Source organism: Nannobrachium achirus, assembly GCF_963921795.1.
Source record: "Nannobrachium achirus genome assembly, chromosome: 7".
NCBI classification, from domain to species: Eukaryota; Metazoa; Chordata; class Actinopteri; order Myctophiformes; family Myctophidae; genus Nannobrachium; species Nannobrachium achirus.
The window spans coordinates 36,089,159-36,102,815 of NC_137816.1; the positions used below are offsets into that span (position 1 = coordinate 36,089,159).

The 13,657-nt window shown below is 42.1% G+C and overlaps 1 protein-coding gene across 1 annotated transcript in view; it reads right to left on the reverse strand.

Moving 5' to 3' along the window:
* Positions 1-363: 363 nt before the first annotated feature.
* The window catches only part of LOC308288271 (ATP-binding cassette sub-family C member 4-like), a 46,749-nt gene continuing 33,455 nt past the window's right edge, over positions 364-13,657 (reverse strand). Inside the window, exons 16-31 of the mRNA XM_080729665.1 lie at positions 12,738-12,875; positions 11,305-11,342; positions 11,083-11,216; positions 10,787-10,933; positions 10,349-10,428; positions 9,891-10,041; positions 8,488-8,607; positions 7,791-7,901; positions 6,983-7,083; positions 5,615-5,806; positions 5,366-5,521; positions 4,835-4,924; positions 4,015-4,187; positions 3,241-3,346; positions 1,885-2,019; positions 364-1,577 (exon numbers count right to left, since the gene is read on the reverse strand). Of these exons, the coding sequence (XP_080585791.1) occupies positions 1,488-1,577; positions 1,885-2,019; positions 3,241-3,346; positions 4,015-4,187; positions 4,835-4,924; positions 5,366-5,521; positions 5,615-5,806; positions 6,983-7,083; positions 7,791-7,901; positions 8,488-8,607; positions 9,891-10,041; positions 10,349-10,428; positions 10,787-10,933; positions 11,083-11,216; positions 11,305-11,342; positions 12,738-12,875 (1,962 nt within the window). The 3' untranslated portion in view covers positions 364-1,487. The remainder of the gene's footprint in view (positions 1,578-1,884; positions 2,020-3,240; positions 3,347-4,014; positions 4,188-4,834; positions 4,925-5,365; positions 5,522-5,614; positions 5,807-6,982; positions 7,084-7,790; positions 7,902-8,487; positions 8,608-9,890; positions 10,042-10,348; positions 10,429-10,786; positions 10,934-11,082; positions 11,217-11,304; positions 11,343-12,737; positions 12,876-13,657) is intronic.

The window sequence follows — 13,657 nt, forward strand, 5'->3', positions numbered from 1 at the left end:
CCCCAGGTTGGTGCCTTGCATGGTTTCCTCCGCTGGCAGTCAGTGAATGGGTGAATTCAATGCAGGTGCAACAGAAATCTACCATTTTGTTAACTTAATACCCAGAAGAGGAACGCTTGGGTTCAGTCCGCATTTTGATGCTAAAAGGAGGTTGATGACACTGGTTTTGAGGCTCAATCCTGGCATGCAACCATGTTGAGACAAGAGTGATCCTGCAAAGGGCTGGGTTAAATCTGCATTTTCATTCATTCATTATACACACAACCACCAAACATTAATTACTATAGCCACTGACATTTTATATAACAGTGTATTGAACAAAAATGTACACATCTGCTGTTACAACAGCAGGAAAACAACAAGGCATTGTACACAAGTGATAAACTACTACAATAAAATAATCTTGGTTGAAAACAAAAAGAGAATCTTAAAACATCTGAACAGAAAGCAACATTTGAGATCTAAACTAGCTCTCCTGCCACTGACAGGATGCCTGTACTGTTGTTGCATCCTTCGGTGTAAGGAGCAGGAGCAGTGAAAAGGGACTGACTCAACAGAAATGCATTTGATTCAAGTAAACACCTCTGGGGGCACGGGCTGATTTCAGTCAGCCACCTTGCCTCCATTCCTCATACCTCAGGCTTCTTCCCTGCTCCAACACAATCCAAGAAAAACGGCCTTTCATTGGAGTGTCAGTGAGAACACAAAACAATGCTGCTTCGGAGCAGCAAAATCTCCCTTTTACAACCTTCTGAAACACAAGACAGTACAATTGGGCTAACATGAAATATTTGGTAACCTTACAGTATGTGCAACAATGCCCAAATGAATGAACAAAACAATACAGAGCAATGACAGCTTTGTCTAGAAAACAAATCAATGTGTAGTAGTTCTGGATTAAGTGTGATACAAACAACAAATATGGATTACATTCTATTAACACAAATAACATGAAGTAAGGCATAAGGCATTATGCAGCTTTGCGTTGGATTGAAGATTAATTTCAGAATTGTATAGCTTGCAAAAGAACACAAATAATTTACAAGTCACTTGGTCAAGGCACTTAACATAAACAATCAACGGTCAGCTCTCCAGCACTTTTCTCCTGTACAATGACTGGATCTTCAACGTTCGACAGCAGGATAAATATAAAACACAGAAAATAAATATAAAATATAAACTAGTGTTAACAATTCAACATTACGTCTTACAAAAAGACCTATCCAAAACTCACTTAGATTGTCAGAAATGACTGCATGTACTGTATGTACAAATATTCAGCCCTGCCATTAAAGCCCACATCAAAGGCCAGATCTTGTGAATAGACGCTGTCCTCTGCTCTATCCTGATCATGTGGAGTGAATCAAAGGGTATCAAGGCAATAATATTGAAGGCACTGCCATCCGGGTGGATTTGGCACACAATGTCAAAAGGCAAAATCTCTTCTTTGGAGCATTTTTGTGGAAAAATAGTCTGTCAGCCAGTGGTTACAAGGCTGTCTCGAAGATCACCAGGTTGCCTTCAGGTGTTGTTAAATGTCCATTAGCTGCACTGGGTCGGGATCTGCTGTCGTAAGCCTGAACATGAGATATGATCATTTGTCAGGTTTGTTTGAGCTGCCTTCAGTACAATACATTTGTAAAAAAAAAGGAAATGTTCAAATGTAAAAAAGGATAATCACATTTGCACAATGTATATTATTAGCAGAAACTATGTGTCCGTTATATGCACAGGGGGTGAACTAGCCTGGCTTTTCTTTTTGAGCCGAACACAAATGAAAATAAAAACGAGGCTAGGGGGGAGCTGACACAGAGCATCACCACAGGTCCAATCAGCATACGTAGAAGTAGAGCTAGCTTTGGCACTGGGTTGGGGTCATCTCACCTGTTTGGCTGCTTCCATCAGAGCTGCTGCTTCTTGCTTGCCTGTTTGCTGCACCATCTTGTAGAAGATACCGCCCGGGTCTTGGAGCAGAACGTAGGGCTCATCGTAAGCATCGATCTGTCCCGCGTCTAGCACCTGGGAACAAAGTGTCAAATAAGTGAGTGTTGAAATTAAATCTATGTTGCACGGCGATTATAAAATTCAAGCTTATTAGCGATGACCGGCAGAAGTGATATAGGCAAAAATGTGTGGAGCTTTATCTCAATTAACTACAGGTATTCTGTTTCACCCAACATGGACGCTGGATTCTAACCTTGCCCACACAGAGAGGACAGACATGTCTTGGCAAGAAGGAAGCCAAATCAAAGGGCTTTGAAAAAAATAAAATCACACCCAGTGTTAAGTGAGGGGCTTAGGTGGCCACTTGTTATAGTTATAGTGCTCAGTGTGAATGGCCCTTTAGGCTGCTCAACAGCACCACTTAAAGTTAGGTCACCCAGCGGTATTGGAGCTGTTGAGGCCGTACTCCAAACATAGAGACAGACATAGAGACATACACACTAGGTCAAGCATTGGAGCGCTGAGGCACCGCTCAAAAACCGAGGTTATTCTCATCTCTACCTTCTCATTGTGCAGAGTAGAGGGAGCGGCTATTTTAAACATTTCAATATTCATCTGCAGTGGAAATACAGGTACAGATAGCCCCATATAGAACCTCACCCTCCGCTGCATACTGTTGTGCTCCAAGATGAGGTCCTACATGGATATCCCCTGAGTAGAATGCCTCCACGCCGAGGTAGATCACCCTTTTCACGAAAAAGTTAAGGTAGTTCCACTCTCCCAGAGTATGATTTTCCATCCCCCGGTACATAAAACATGCACTACAGCATGAAACAACCGCTTAAATCGCTAGTTTTGTCAGCCAGTGTAAGTTTTCCCATTCAATCTGAACTTCCCCGGCGGCAGTTGCAAGTACTGCTTCTTATTCTGCTACAATGGGAAGGGAGCAGTACTGGCACCTGCCGCTGGGGGCTTTTCCGAATTTAATGACACTAAATAAGCGATTTAAACCGTTTGCCAATGCCGTAGTGCATGTTTTATGTACCGCGGGATGGAAAAATCATACTCTGGGAGCGCGGAACTACCTTTACTTTTTGGATACAATTTCGGGAAAAGGGTGATCTACCTCGGTGTGGAGGCATTCTACTGCAGCCCGGGGATATCCACATAGGACCTCATCTCGGAGCACAACAGTATGCAGCGGAGGGTGAGGTTCTATATGGGGCTAAGGCACAGATGGATTAGTAGCAAAAGTGAAGTGTTATTCCCCCGCTGCTGTGGAGAAGAGAATCTCACCAGGATTCGATCGCTGTCTATGATTGTGTTGAGGCGGTGAGCGATGGTGAGCACGGTGCATTCTCTGAACTTGTCTCGTATGGTTTTCTGGATCAGTTCATCTGTCCTGCAGGGTTGGAGGACAGCACAGAGAACACACTTCAGGAAACATCGACTGAAGGAAAAGACCAGATGCCTGGTTGGCTAATAACTAGTAAGACACCTCAGGGTGACTCGCGCCAATTCTTGGCCATCTGGCCAGTGATGTATATGGGACCAGTTACTCATATATGGAGACCCCTGCATGATAGTCAACAATGTTATGTCAAAACATGCCCATATATGGGTATTACCACATATGGGCATTCCCAGATATGTCCTTAATATTGATAACATAATATCCTTAATAATGTCCTTAATATTGATAATATATAGGAATCTCCATATATGGGCATAAAACATATGTTAATTAGTAAAGCCATGCAGGGTCTTGGCGAGTTAGGGCCTGGGTTTGATGCATGGGGATCTCCATATATGGGCATAAGGGGGTACCCTAACAGGGCATCATCTGGGAATGCCCATACTGTATATAGACATTTTATTTATTTTATCCTTTATTAATATATATCCATATACATATATGGACTTAATATTACAAATGTTGGCCTGGGATTGATCAGAAATCTCCATATATGGGCATAAAAGAGATTTTGTTTCTGGGTATGATGAAAACGCTTGAGAACCATAGGGCGTGTGTATGGCATGCGTATGTGTGCATGTTTAAGTTAGCGGTACCTGGGGTCCACGTTGGCCGTTGCCTCGTCAATGATGAGGATGCGGTTCTTCCTCAGTACGGCTCTGGCCAGACACACCAGCTGCCTCTGACCGACGCTGAAGTTGGAGCCTGACTCAGCCAGAACAGTCTCCATCTTACCAGGCAGTTCCTCCACCACAGACCTTAACTGGACCTGAGATGGGGAGACAATACAATAGAAATGTGAGTCTGGCGGCATGAAAAACCTTGAGTGTTAAGCTGCGTTCACACTAGCAGTGAAAAAGCTACAAAACGACCAAGCGTCACCGCTGAAGTGTTGCTCAAGACATACTGCGTCAATGAAAAGGGTGGGGTGAAACAGGGCGATTGTGAGAATGAGTGAAGCAATCCAGAGAGATGGCAGGAATTGTGTAATGTACAGATCTGAATTATTGTCTGAAAGAGATATTCAACGTTTTTCCCTTTTAATTATGGGCAGAGAGAAGGTAAAGGGCGAAACAAAAACATATGATTGACTGACAGTGTCATTGTCGCATAAATGGAGAGATGAAAATAGTTGAGGGCAGCTCATCTTTCTTTGTAGCACATCACGCCCATCAAGCAGCAGTATAGGTGTCAGTTTGTAATTTCTACAAGCTTCAAGTTCCTACTGTGGCTTCCTTTGGAAATTACTGTGTGTGAACACACACAGCTTATGTTTATAATTTTCTTTGCTACAAACCTATTATCCATCCCCCTTACCTAAGCATACATATTGAGTATTTATTCTATTTGGAGCAACGTATTCGTTGACATCGATGGACTGCCATAAGCAAGCAAGTAAGTAAGTAAGTAACTGGCCTCTTGGAGAGCATTCCACAGGTCTTCATCAGAGTGCTGGTTGAAAGGGTCCAGGTTCTTCCTCATGGTCCCAGTAAACAGTACAGGATCCTGGAGAGCAGTCAGTTATAAAGTACACACTAGTACACTCTGTTGTATGCATTTGTACACATGTGCTTTACCAGTAAGATAAAAGGGAACAAATCAATTAAGTAAAAAAAAAGATTATTCCACTGTATTTCAACCATATGTCCATGACAGACAGATTTACCCAACTCCAAGGCATGGTGCATGCAAATTGCCCTGTACCTTAAATGTAATGTATTTGTGCTTGTAAAGTATGGGGTTAATATCTTATTTACTATGGCAGAATCTTATTATGCAGTTGCTTTCTGCATTTGAAGCAAATCTACTACTAAAGCAATTGTTTTAAAAAGGTGACCAATAAAAGCAACAACACACATGAAACTTCAAACCAGTTTCTCCATTTTGCCAATTCAACATTGATAAAAAACAAACGGTCGTAATGGTCGTAAATTAACTTCATCATACCTGAGGGATTATGGACATCTTCTGGCGCAGGTCGTGGAGGCCGATCTCACTGGTGAGAATGCCATCGATGCTGATCTTGCCCTGCGGCTCTGCCAGGCGGAAGAGGGCTGACACCAGGGAGCTTTTCCCGGCACCCGTCCTTCCCACGATGCCAACCTGACAACAAGAGGGAGCAGAGAATCCATGTCTGACTCAGTTCAGGCGTTCAAGAAACCGACCACATAACTTCTGTTTGTTGAGGTGTCGTACCTTTTCTTTGGGTCGGAACATGGCCTTCATGTTTTTCAGGACCAGGGGGCCGTCGGTGCTATAGGAGAAACTGACCCGGTCGAAGGTCACCATGCCTTGGCTGGGCCACTCTGGAGGAGGACGCTTGTTGGTTTCCCACGGTGCTTCGCTCTCCAGCTCTGTGTACTCCACCACTCTCTCCACTGACGTCATCTGCAGAGAGAGAGGATGTAATGACCAGCAACTCAACTAGACTGCACCTCCACAACCCACATATGTCCACTATACTGGACGAGTTATACTCCGTTGCCCCTATCCATACCAAACTTTGCACACACTCCTTGGCTGGCAAACCACAACCTCCAGCACTCATTTCTCACATGGCCTCATGGCCCCCACCATGAGGCAGGATTTTTGCAAAACACATTTTTGGACACTGCTCCTACAGATTTTGCCCTAAAATCACGCAAAGCGGTACACAGTATCTCTAAATTCATGTCATCAACATGGATCTGTCCCATTTCCCATATTCCCTCGTGATTGGCTACGATTGCCTTCTAAAGTTTGTGTATGCGACCTGACGGTAGCTTATCTCCCGATTAGGGAGTCTTACTGATACTTTTATTTTATTTTATTTTTTGTGTGCGACAAGATGCACAACCATAACACACTCATGTGTAACTGACCTCAGTTATAACTAGTGTATCATTTATTTTCTTTCAAGCGTCTTGCAAATAGTACACTAGGTTAAATGTAACAGTTAAATGTTATGTCATACTGAAAGCTGCAACAACGACCAGAGTGCATAGCCAGACATGCAGTGAATTGTGGGTTAAATTAAGTTTAGCATTCCAACATAGTAGATATAAATTCTTACAGGATTAATCCCGCCCCAAGGGCTTCCACTCATACAAATGTCAACATAAGTGCACCATAAGTGCTTATGATTTGAAACATATCTGGCTAACATGCCTCTGTGTGACAACCAGAGTGTTTTTGACTGGTCCTCAACATACTTGAATCGGCAAAACAACTCTTGTCTGCCAATTAATTATCTACACCCACATTAGAGATAGAGAAATGGAAAAACAGATGTCTTGTGCATGGTTTACTGAGGAAACATGCAAGCACGTTATAATCTGTGTAACACACTGAGATCAAAGAAGACTTCCCAGACTCTGGAATCAATCCATAGTTGCCAGACTTTTTTTTTTACCTGCTTCCATCATCAGAATTTTACTGCAGTGAAATGTATTAAACGGTGTCCCTTTGTGTTTGTGTTGTGTCTTTGGCGTTCAATCCAAGTTAAGGTTATAAATACATGTTCGACGGGTCATGCAACTCATGGCCCAAGCCCCATTGGGACCCAGGCCCTAGGTTGCATCTTACCATGTTCTCCACCTCTGCGCTCTGCCGGACCCCCCACTGGAACATGCCCATGAGTGTGATGGAATAGGACAGTGCCAGGCCCACTGCTCCCGCCTCCAACTCTAATTCAACCAAGAGGAAGCACCAAGGCACTTTAAATACACTGCATATTATACATCAGAGCTTCACTTTGTATTTTTGACCACAAAGCAAACGCACATTTTATTTTTGAAGCGGTGAAAGCCGCTTCCAAGGTGTGGCTTTGTCTGTCCCGTAAATGTCCCGTGCATGCTTGACCAATTGAGGATTGGTCAAGCTTCACATGCCAATTTGGCCCTCCAGACAAAATCATTCATTCATTCAGAATTCATGACAATATAGAACTAAAGCACATAGAAAGTATATATCTAGAACACAGAATGTATAGATCTAGAACACAGATTTCATAGCTCTAGAACACATAGAATAAAAATTCACCGCTTCACTTCGAACCGAGGTTTGATTTTTAAAACTGTTGCTGCTCTGTGTTGAAGATATTTGCATGAAGGAAAAGCCACAACAAATTCAAAACAATTATTAGTTTTACAGATTTGGTTTACAAATAGTTGTCACAAACAGCGTCTACTACATTTAACGGACATGAAAACAGTTCCCATAGTTGTGCTTGGACCTGTGAATGCTGCTTGCAGCTTTATATGTATATTAAAATCTAATGTTTGTTCATTATCCTTTTACAGATAAAAAATCGTAATAAAATACAAAAAGTTGCACTGAAGATGAAAACATTGATCCACCAATGAAACAAACGAACAAAGACATGTTTCCTCACGGTCTTTGAGCAGCAGGGCGCCGAAAGCGGTGATGGTGACAAAGATGGAGCAGATGGCGTCGAGCCGCATTGCAAACCAGCGAGACGTGGTCAGGAACAGGAACCACGCCTCTATAAACAAGACATCAAAGATCACCATTACTTGGCTATAGGGCTGGAAGTTATGGAAAAAATGAAATATCACAATATGTTTTTACCTAATACCTCAATATGGATATTGTGACAATATTGTGGTGATGACTATTGTATTGGTGATTTTACAAAATATTTACACCATGACATTTTTAGTAATGCACATATAACTAAGTGGCCTGGCGGGGATATGCACTCTGACAACCAACGTATACATTTTTAGACGTATTAGAATTATTATAATGTTTGTTTTGTAAGTCCCTAGAAAGTGTGCAGGACCTTTTTCTTTGATATACTGTATACAACTGGTATCAAAGATCTCTTTGTGAACGTTTGTTTAAGGTGTGTGTGTATCAGCCTTCTTTTCAAGCTTTAAGTTTAAAAAGGATTGATGGGTATGAAATATATCTTGAAAATCCTGGATCACAATATACAGCTTCTGTTATGATTTATTAGGCATGTCCTGGTCCATCTACAAAGGCACACGTGTGACAAATGAGACCATTTTTAAATGACACTCTTGAATGGAACGTGTAAAAAGCCGGGGAGGGAGTTGTAGACGTACCCGAGTGCAGGTCCTGATGGGCATCAAAGGTTTTCTGGAACCTCTCCTGCGCTCTGAAGGCTCTGATGGTCCACAGGCCCTGGAGAGACGAAGACAGGTGCGAGAAAACAGGACTCCGAGCTGCAGGAGGACAGGAGACACAAAGTGACGTTGAGACACAACAAGACAAACGTTTTGTTTTCTATGTAGGTTTTGTGCTTTCCCTTGGATTATTTGGTATTTTCCTTACTGAACCTTTAATGCATGCTATTTAATGATCTCTTCTATAAAATAAGCCTATTGGCTTCTTCCTCTTCTTGCACAATAACTTGTTTCTATCTGTATCTTACAAAGCTCTAAAGGCCACCGCCCACTTTCACGCCCACTTGCACCCGCTCTCACTCATAGGCACTAGACAGACACGACCTGCCCCGGTCCCGCCTCGCCGCTCATTTGCTAGGTCTAGGAGACGTTGCCATGGTGAATAAACCTCCCAGCCTATGGAATAAACCCCTCAGCTGGGAATGCGGTTCATTCTAGAGATGGACCGATTGCAAAATTCTTGGCCGATACCGATCCACCGGTTTTATGAAGGTCTGACCTGCCAAAACCGAAATCACAGACCATCCAGTCTAATATGACCGTCTGGACTAGGCAGGAGGAAAGCAGGTGACGCATGCTTTTTTCCCCCCTTCTTTTTGGAGACGACATTGACACAGGATTATGGAATATATCCTTACTTAGGTAATCAGCACCATCTGTATTCTGTAGGCAGCCACTAAGTAGGCTGGCTGCTACTTGCTAATGTTTACTTTAGTCACAGGACCAGAGTATTATGCTGTGCTGCGCAGTGCCATATACAAAATCGGCATAAAACCGGTATTTATGTCAGTGACCTGCCGGTCACCGATTCGGCCGGTTTTATATAATACCTGCCGATTTTTGATATTGGCCGATACCAATGTCCATCCCTAGTTCATTCACTAGGATGCGTCACCAGGCTATTCCAGAGTCTATGTAGTGTCCGCGCTGACTCGTTGCACTGTTTGGAAACACGCTGGAGCAGCATGCATATGGACCCGTACACGCTGTGTGCGTGTGCATCGCTGCGGGGCTGCGAGCCAATGCTTACTGCCATAAACTTCACATGCGCCTCCCTGCAAATGCATGCTACAAAATGTGTGTGTGTGTGTGTGTGTGTGTGTGTGTGTGTGAGAGCACGCGTGTGCAACAGCGAGACAAACCTTGCAGTCTGTGTGTCCTTTCCATCGCTCAACGCACCAAAACATTGCTCCACTTAATGAAAGAGTAGAACCAACGGCAGCTGAACTGCATTCGATAGCTAGCAATGTTGTGTAACTGCGTTGTATAGACTCTATACAACAAGGCACCTCGCGACTTTGTCTACAGCCTTTGACACTCACTGGTCGACTCAAGACGCTTGACGTCTCTGGACGTCTTCAGGTAGTAACGGCGATACCAGAGGAAGACACCAAGGAGAGGCAATACAGGAATGAGGATCCAGGGGATGACCGACGCCGACACAATGACCACCCCCATGATCTGTAGGAAGATCTACCCAAGGACAAAAACACATAACTATCAACGTTTACATTTTTGTATTTTTTGTATGTCTTTTTAGCTTTTATTTCTTTATATACACGCACCACGCACCACGCACCACACACACACACACACACACACACACACACACACACACACACACACACACACACACACACACACACACACACACACACACACACACACACACACACACACACACACACACACACACACACACACACACACACATTGAATGCCTTATGTGCACTGAGGCTGTTGTTATTGTCTGGGCCACTAGATGGAGATATATCCTTACCTGTATGAAGTCCACAAAGGTCCAGGGTAGGTTGGCATCCAACAGCCCTATGTCCTTAGAGAACCTGTTAAGAACTCTTCCTGGAACACAACAAAAGAAATACTTACTAAAGTGTTGCATACTGCAGAACTAATCAATGCCAAATTGTGCACACTGCCAGTATGTTTTTTTTTTTCTTTCTTCTTTTTATATAATTCACTTGAATTTTTACTTGGCCGATGCCCGTTGGCTTGGGAATGCATGCCTCTTCGGTTATGCAATACGCGTTGTACCCATTGTCAAGAGTACCCCTTATACCTATTTTACCATTAATCATACTTGGAGGCCAGTCTATGATGACATCAGGGATCTCCATAAAAGGACACAGAAAGACAGATACAGAAATGTGTGAATCTATACATACACAGTAGTAGAAGGGTTCCCGAGACTTCTGCTTACCTACTGGATTGACATCGAAGAAGCGGACAGGTGTACGCAGTATGGAGTTGAACATGCGATTGTGAAGCGCCTGTGCACTTTTCACCAGGATGTCGAACAACAACAAGCTCCTCGTAAAGCCAAAGATCAAGGTGGCTATAGTCAGACCTGAAGGAAAGAAACAGACGCATTCTACGTAAACGTCCAGGAACATTACATGCAGCCATTGCATGTAATAATCAGTATCTCGGTTATTGTCGCTGCAAAGATTTAATTGAGTTGATTAAGCTGTCATGTTACAATATTGAGTTGCTCACCTGCATAAATGCTCAGATAGAAATCCAGGTCCAGCTCTTTGGTGACAGTGTGATTACTTGCTGTCAAGGTGATGTTTTGTTGTTGTGATGTGGTGTTATTTTGAGCATTATCAAGCTTCTCCTGCTCTCCAGCCCTGTTGGGAAAGAAAAAGGTCAAGGCACAGAGGAAAAATTGCACCCATGGGGAGACAGTACATTATTTTAAATAGTTGTCTTCCTTACCAGTAAGCAAGCCACCAGTCTTGAAGAATGAAGGATGCCTACATAAAAAAATAAAAAAGCATGTAAGCATATACTGTAAGCCTTTGACCCTGAACATATATACAGTAACATAACGCTTTGTTGTTGTTGTTTTTTTTTTCTTTTCATATTGCTAAATGGGTAATGGAAAAAAATAACTAGTAAAATGTATTATAGGTGCAGCACAGTATGAGTAATGAGTCTAGGTCAGGCATTTTGAGGAGGAAGAAAGAGGAAGAGGAAGGAGACACACTAGACCAGGGGTCTTCAACGTTTTCAGGCCAAGGACCCCTTAGTTGACAGAGATTCATAGATTCCATATAGTTTCATCTTTTGACTGCACAATCATCAGTGTATTTTGGAATCATGTCAATTTGTGTTTTTAGATATTTAACTACTTGAACCGTCAATACTTAAAAAACTTGACCTTTCACTCTGTACTTAGTCTGCTCTTTTTTCCCCCTCTACACCAAAGCTCTTTCGCAGCGCGAGGCGTTGTGAGCTTGTAGATCTGCTATTTTTGGCTAAAGTTCTCTGAATATGGACGCTAGGGTTCAAGTGGTTAATATAAAAAAGGGAAAAAAAGGTTTCTATCACACAAAGATTTGGAGGACCCCCTGTAGTAACTCTGAGGACCCCCTGTTGAAGACCCCTGAACTAGACGGGTACGGTGCTTGGGAAACATCTATCCATCCATCCAATCCGAACTCTAACACACCAAGTTGAGAGAGTCATTAAAATAGCCTAAAATAAACGTTTACAGAAAGTTTCAAAAATGCCCCGCTATTCCTGTGACGTCCAAGATCGTTTTGAAATACAATTCTGAAATGTACCAAATCTGAAATGTACCACATCAACAAGCATAGAACTCCCTTATTCAGAATTTGTGGATTTGTGTGTGTCTGTCTCTAACTGCAAGCTCACCAATTAATGATTATTGTTCAGTTCCATCCAAAAGCCATTAACTCTGTTGGCAATGTTCTGTTTGAAAATGTGCTGTTTTCATTAAATGATCAAATACTTATCAATAACTTTCAGTTTCTGTCTGGTATAAACACTGGTGAGAAATATGGTATAATTGTTCCTTATAATATTATTATGTTGTTCACCTTCCTCCAATGATCCTATTGAGCATGTACACTTTAAAATGTTGGCATGTAATTTGCCCAATTTGCAAGACCCCAAATTGACCGTCCAAAATAAACTTTTTTAAGAATCCACCTTCAGACAAAGAATCTACCTTCAGACAAAATGTTCTGAACAACCATACAGAAGCCTATCAAGAAAGTGCAGCAACTCACAACATGGCAGCCACCATCCATTGAATTCAATGGACTGGTGTCGCCATCTTGTGAGTTTCCGCCAGTATTACTTTCAATGGTTTTCACTTCACGTTCTCTTTCTGGATAGCCTACCTGGGCCAGAATGTTGATGAGTATCATAAACAGCAGGATGAAGCAATTGGCTCCAGCCCGTAGGTATTGTAAATACAGGCTCATCCCGATGGTTCCCTCCGAGCGACTCTCCTCCACCAAAGTTTGGACCGTCTCTGCCTGTGGGGAGAATACCAGAGAGCAATTTCAGATTAACCCAGTTGTCGAGTGTGTATAAAGTTGCTATGATGAGATATATTTTAATAAGCTAAATCAATTATGAGATTTTGAAAATATTCTTATTTTCAATTGTCTAAAGACCTTCAGAATACGATTTAAAAGTCTTTGGATTATATTTTATTCTCAATCATCATTTCAGCCCATCATTTAAATTATGTATATGTAACTTAGATGTAGAGTTTCAGTAAATAAATGATGACCAATATAATACACAAAAGCACAGAGAAAACATGCAAAACATTCCACAATATGCCACCACCGCTTTTATGTCTGAGCACAAAGAAACAAATTCCAAATCAACTGCAAGTTGTTGTTTTGCAATAAATGTTTGAATATTGTGATATTCTAATATATAGGTGAATATACTCAGTTTATAATGGCAAGTCTATTCGTTACAGGTCTACATTCTCAACTCAGGCCCCATCTATTTGCGCTAGTATACAGAACAGCGTATCTCTTCATATTCAGGTCAATTAGCTTTGTACTTACCTGATCATCCCAGCATATTAAATCAAGTTACAACAGGCACTGCGTAGATGTCAAGTCAACATTGAAGCAAAGCAACGGTGATCAAGATTACCAAGAACAGATTTTCAAGGTATCTTCATGTTGATACCTTTAGATTTGTTCTTTTTTTCCCCCCAAGCAAGCAACACCGTCATGCGATGGAGTATAAATTAAACTAAAGGTTAAATCCTACTTTGTCACATACATTGCTGAAT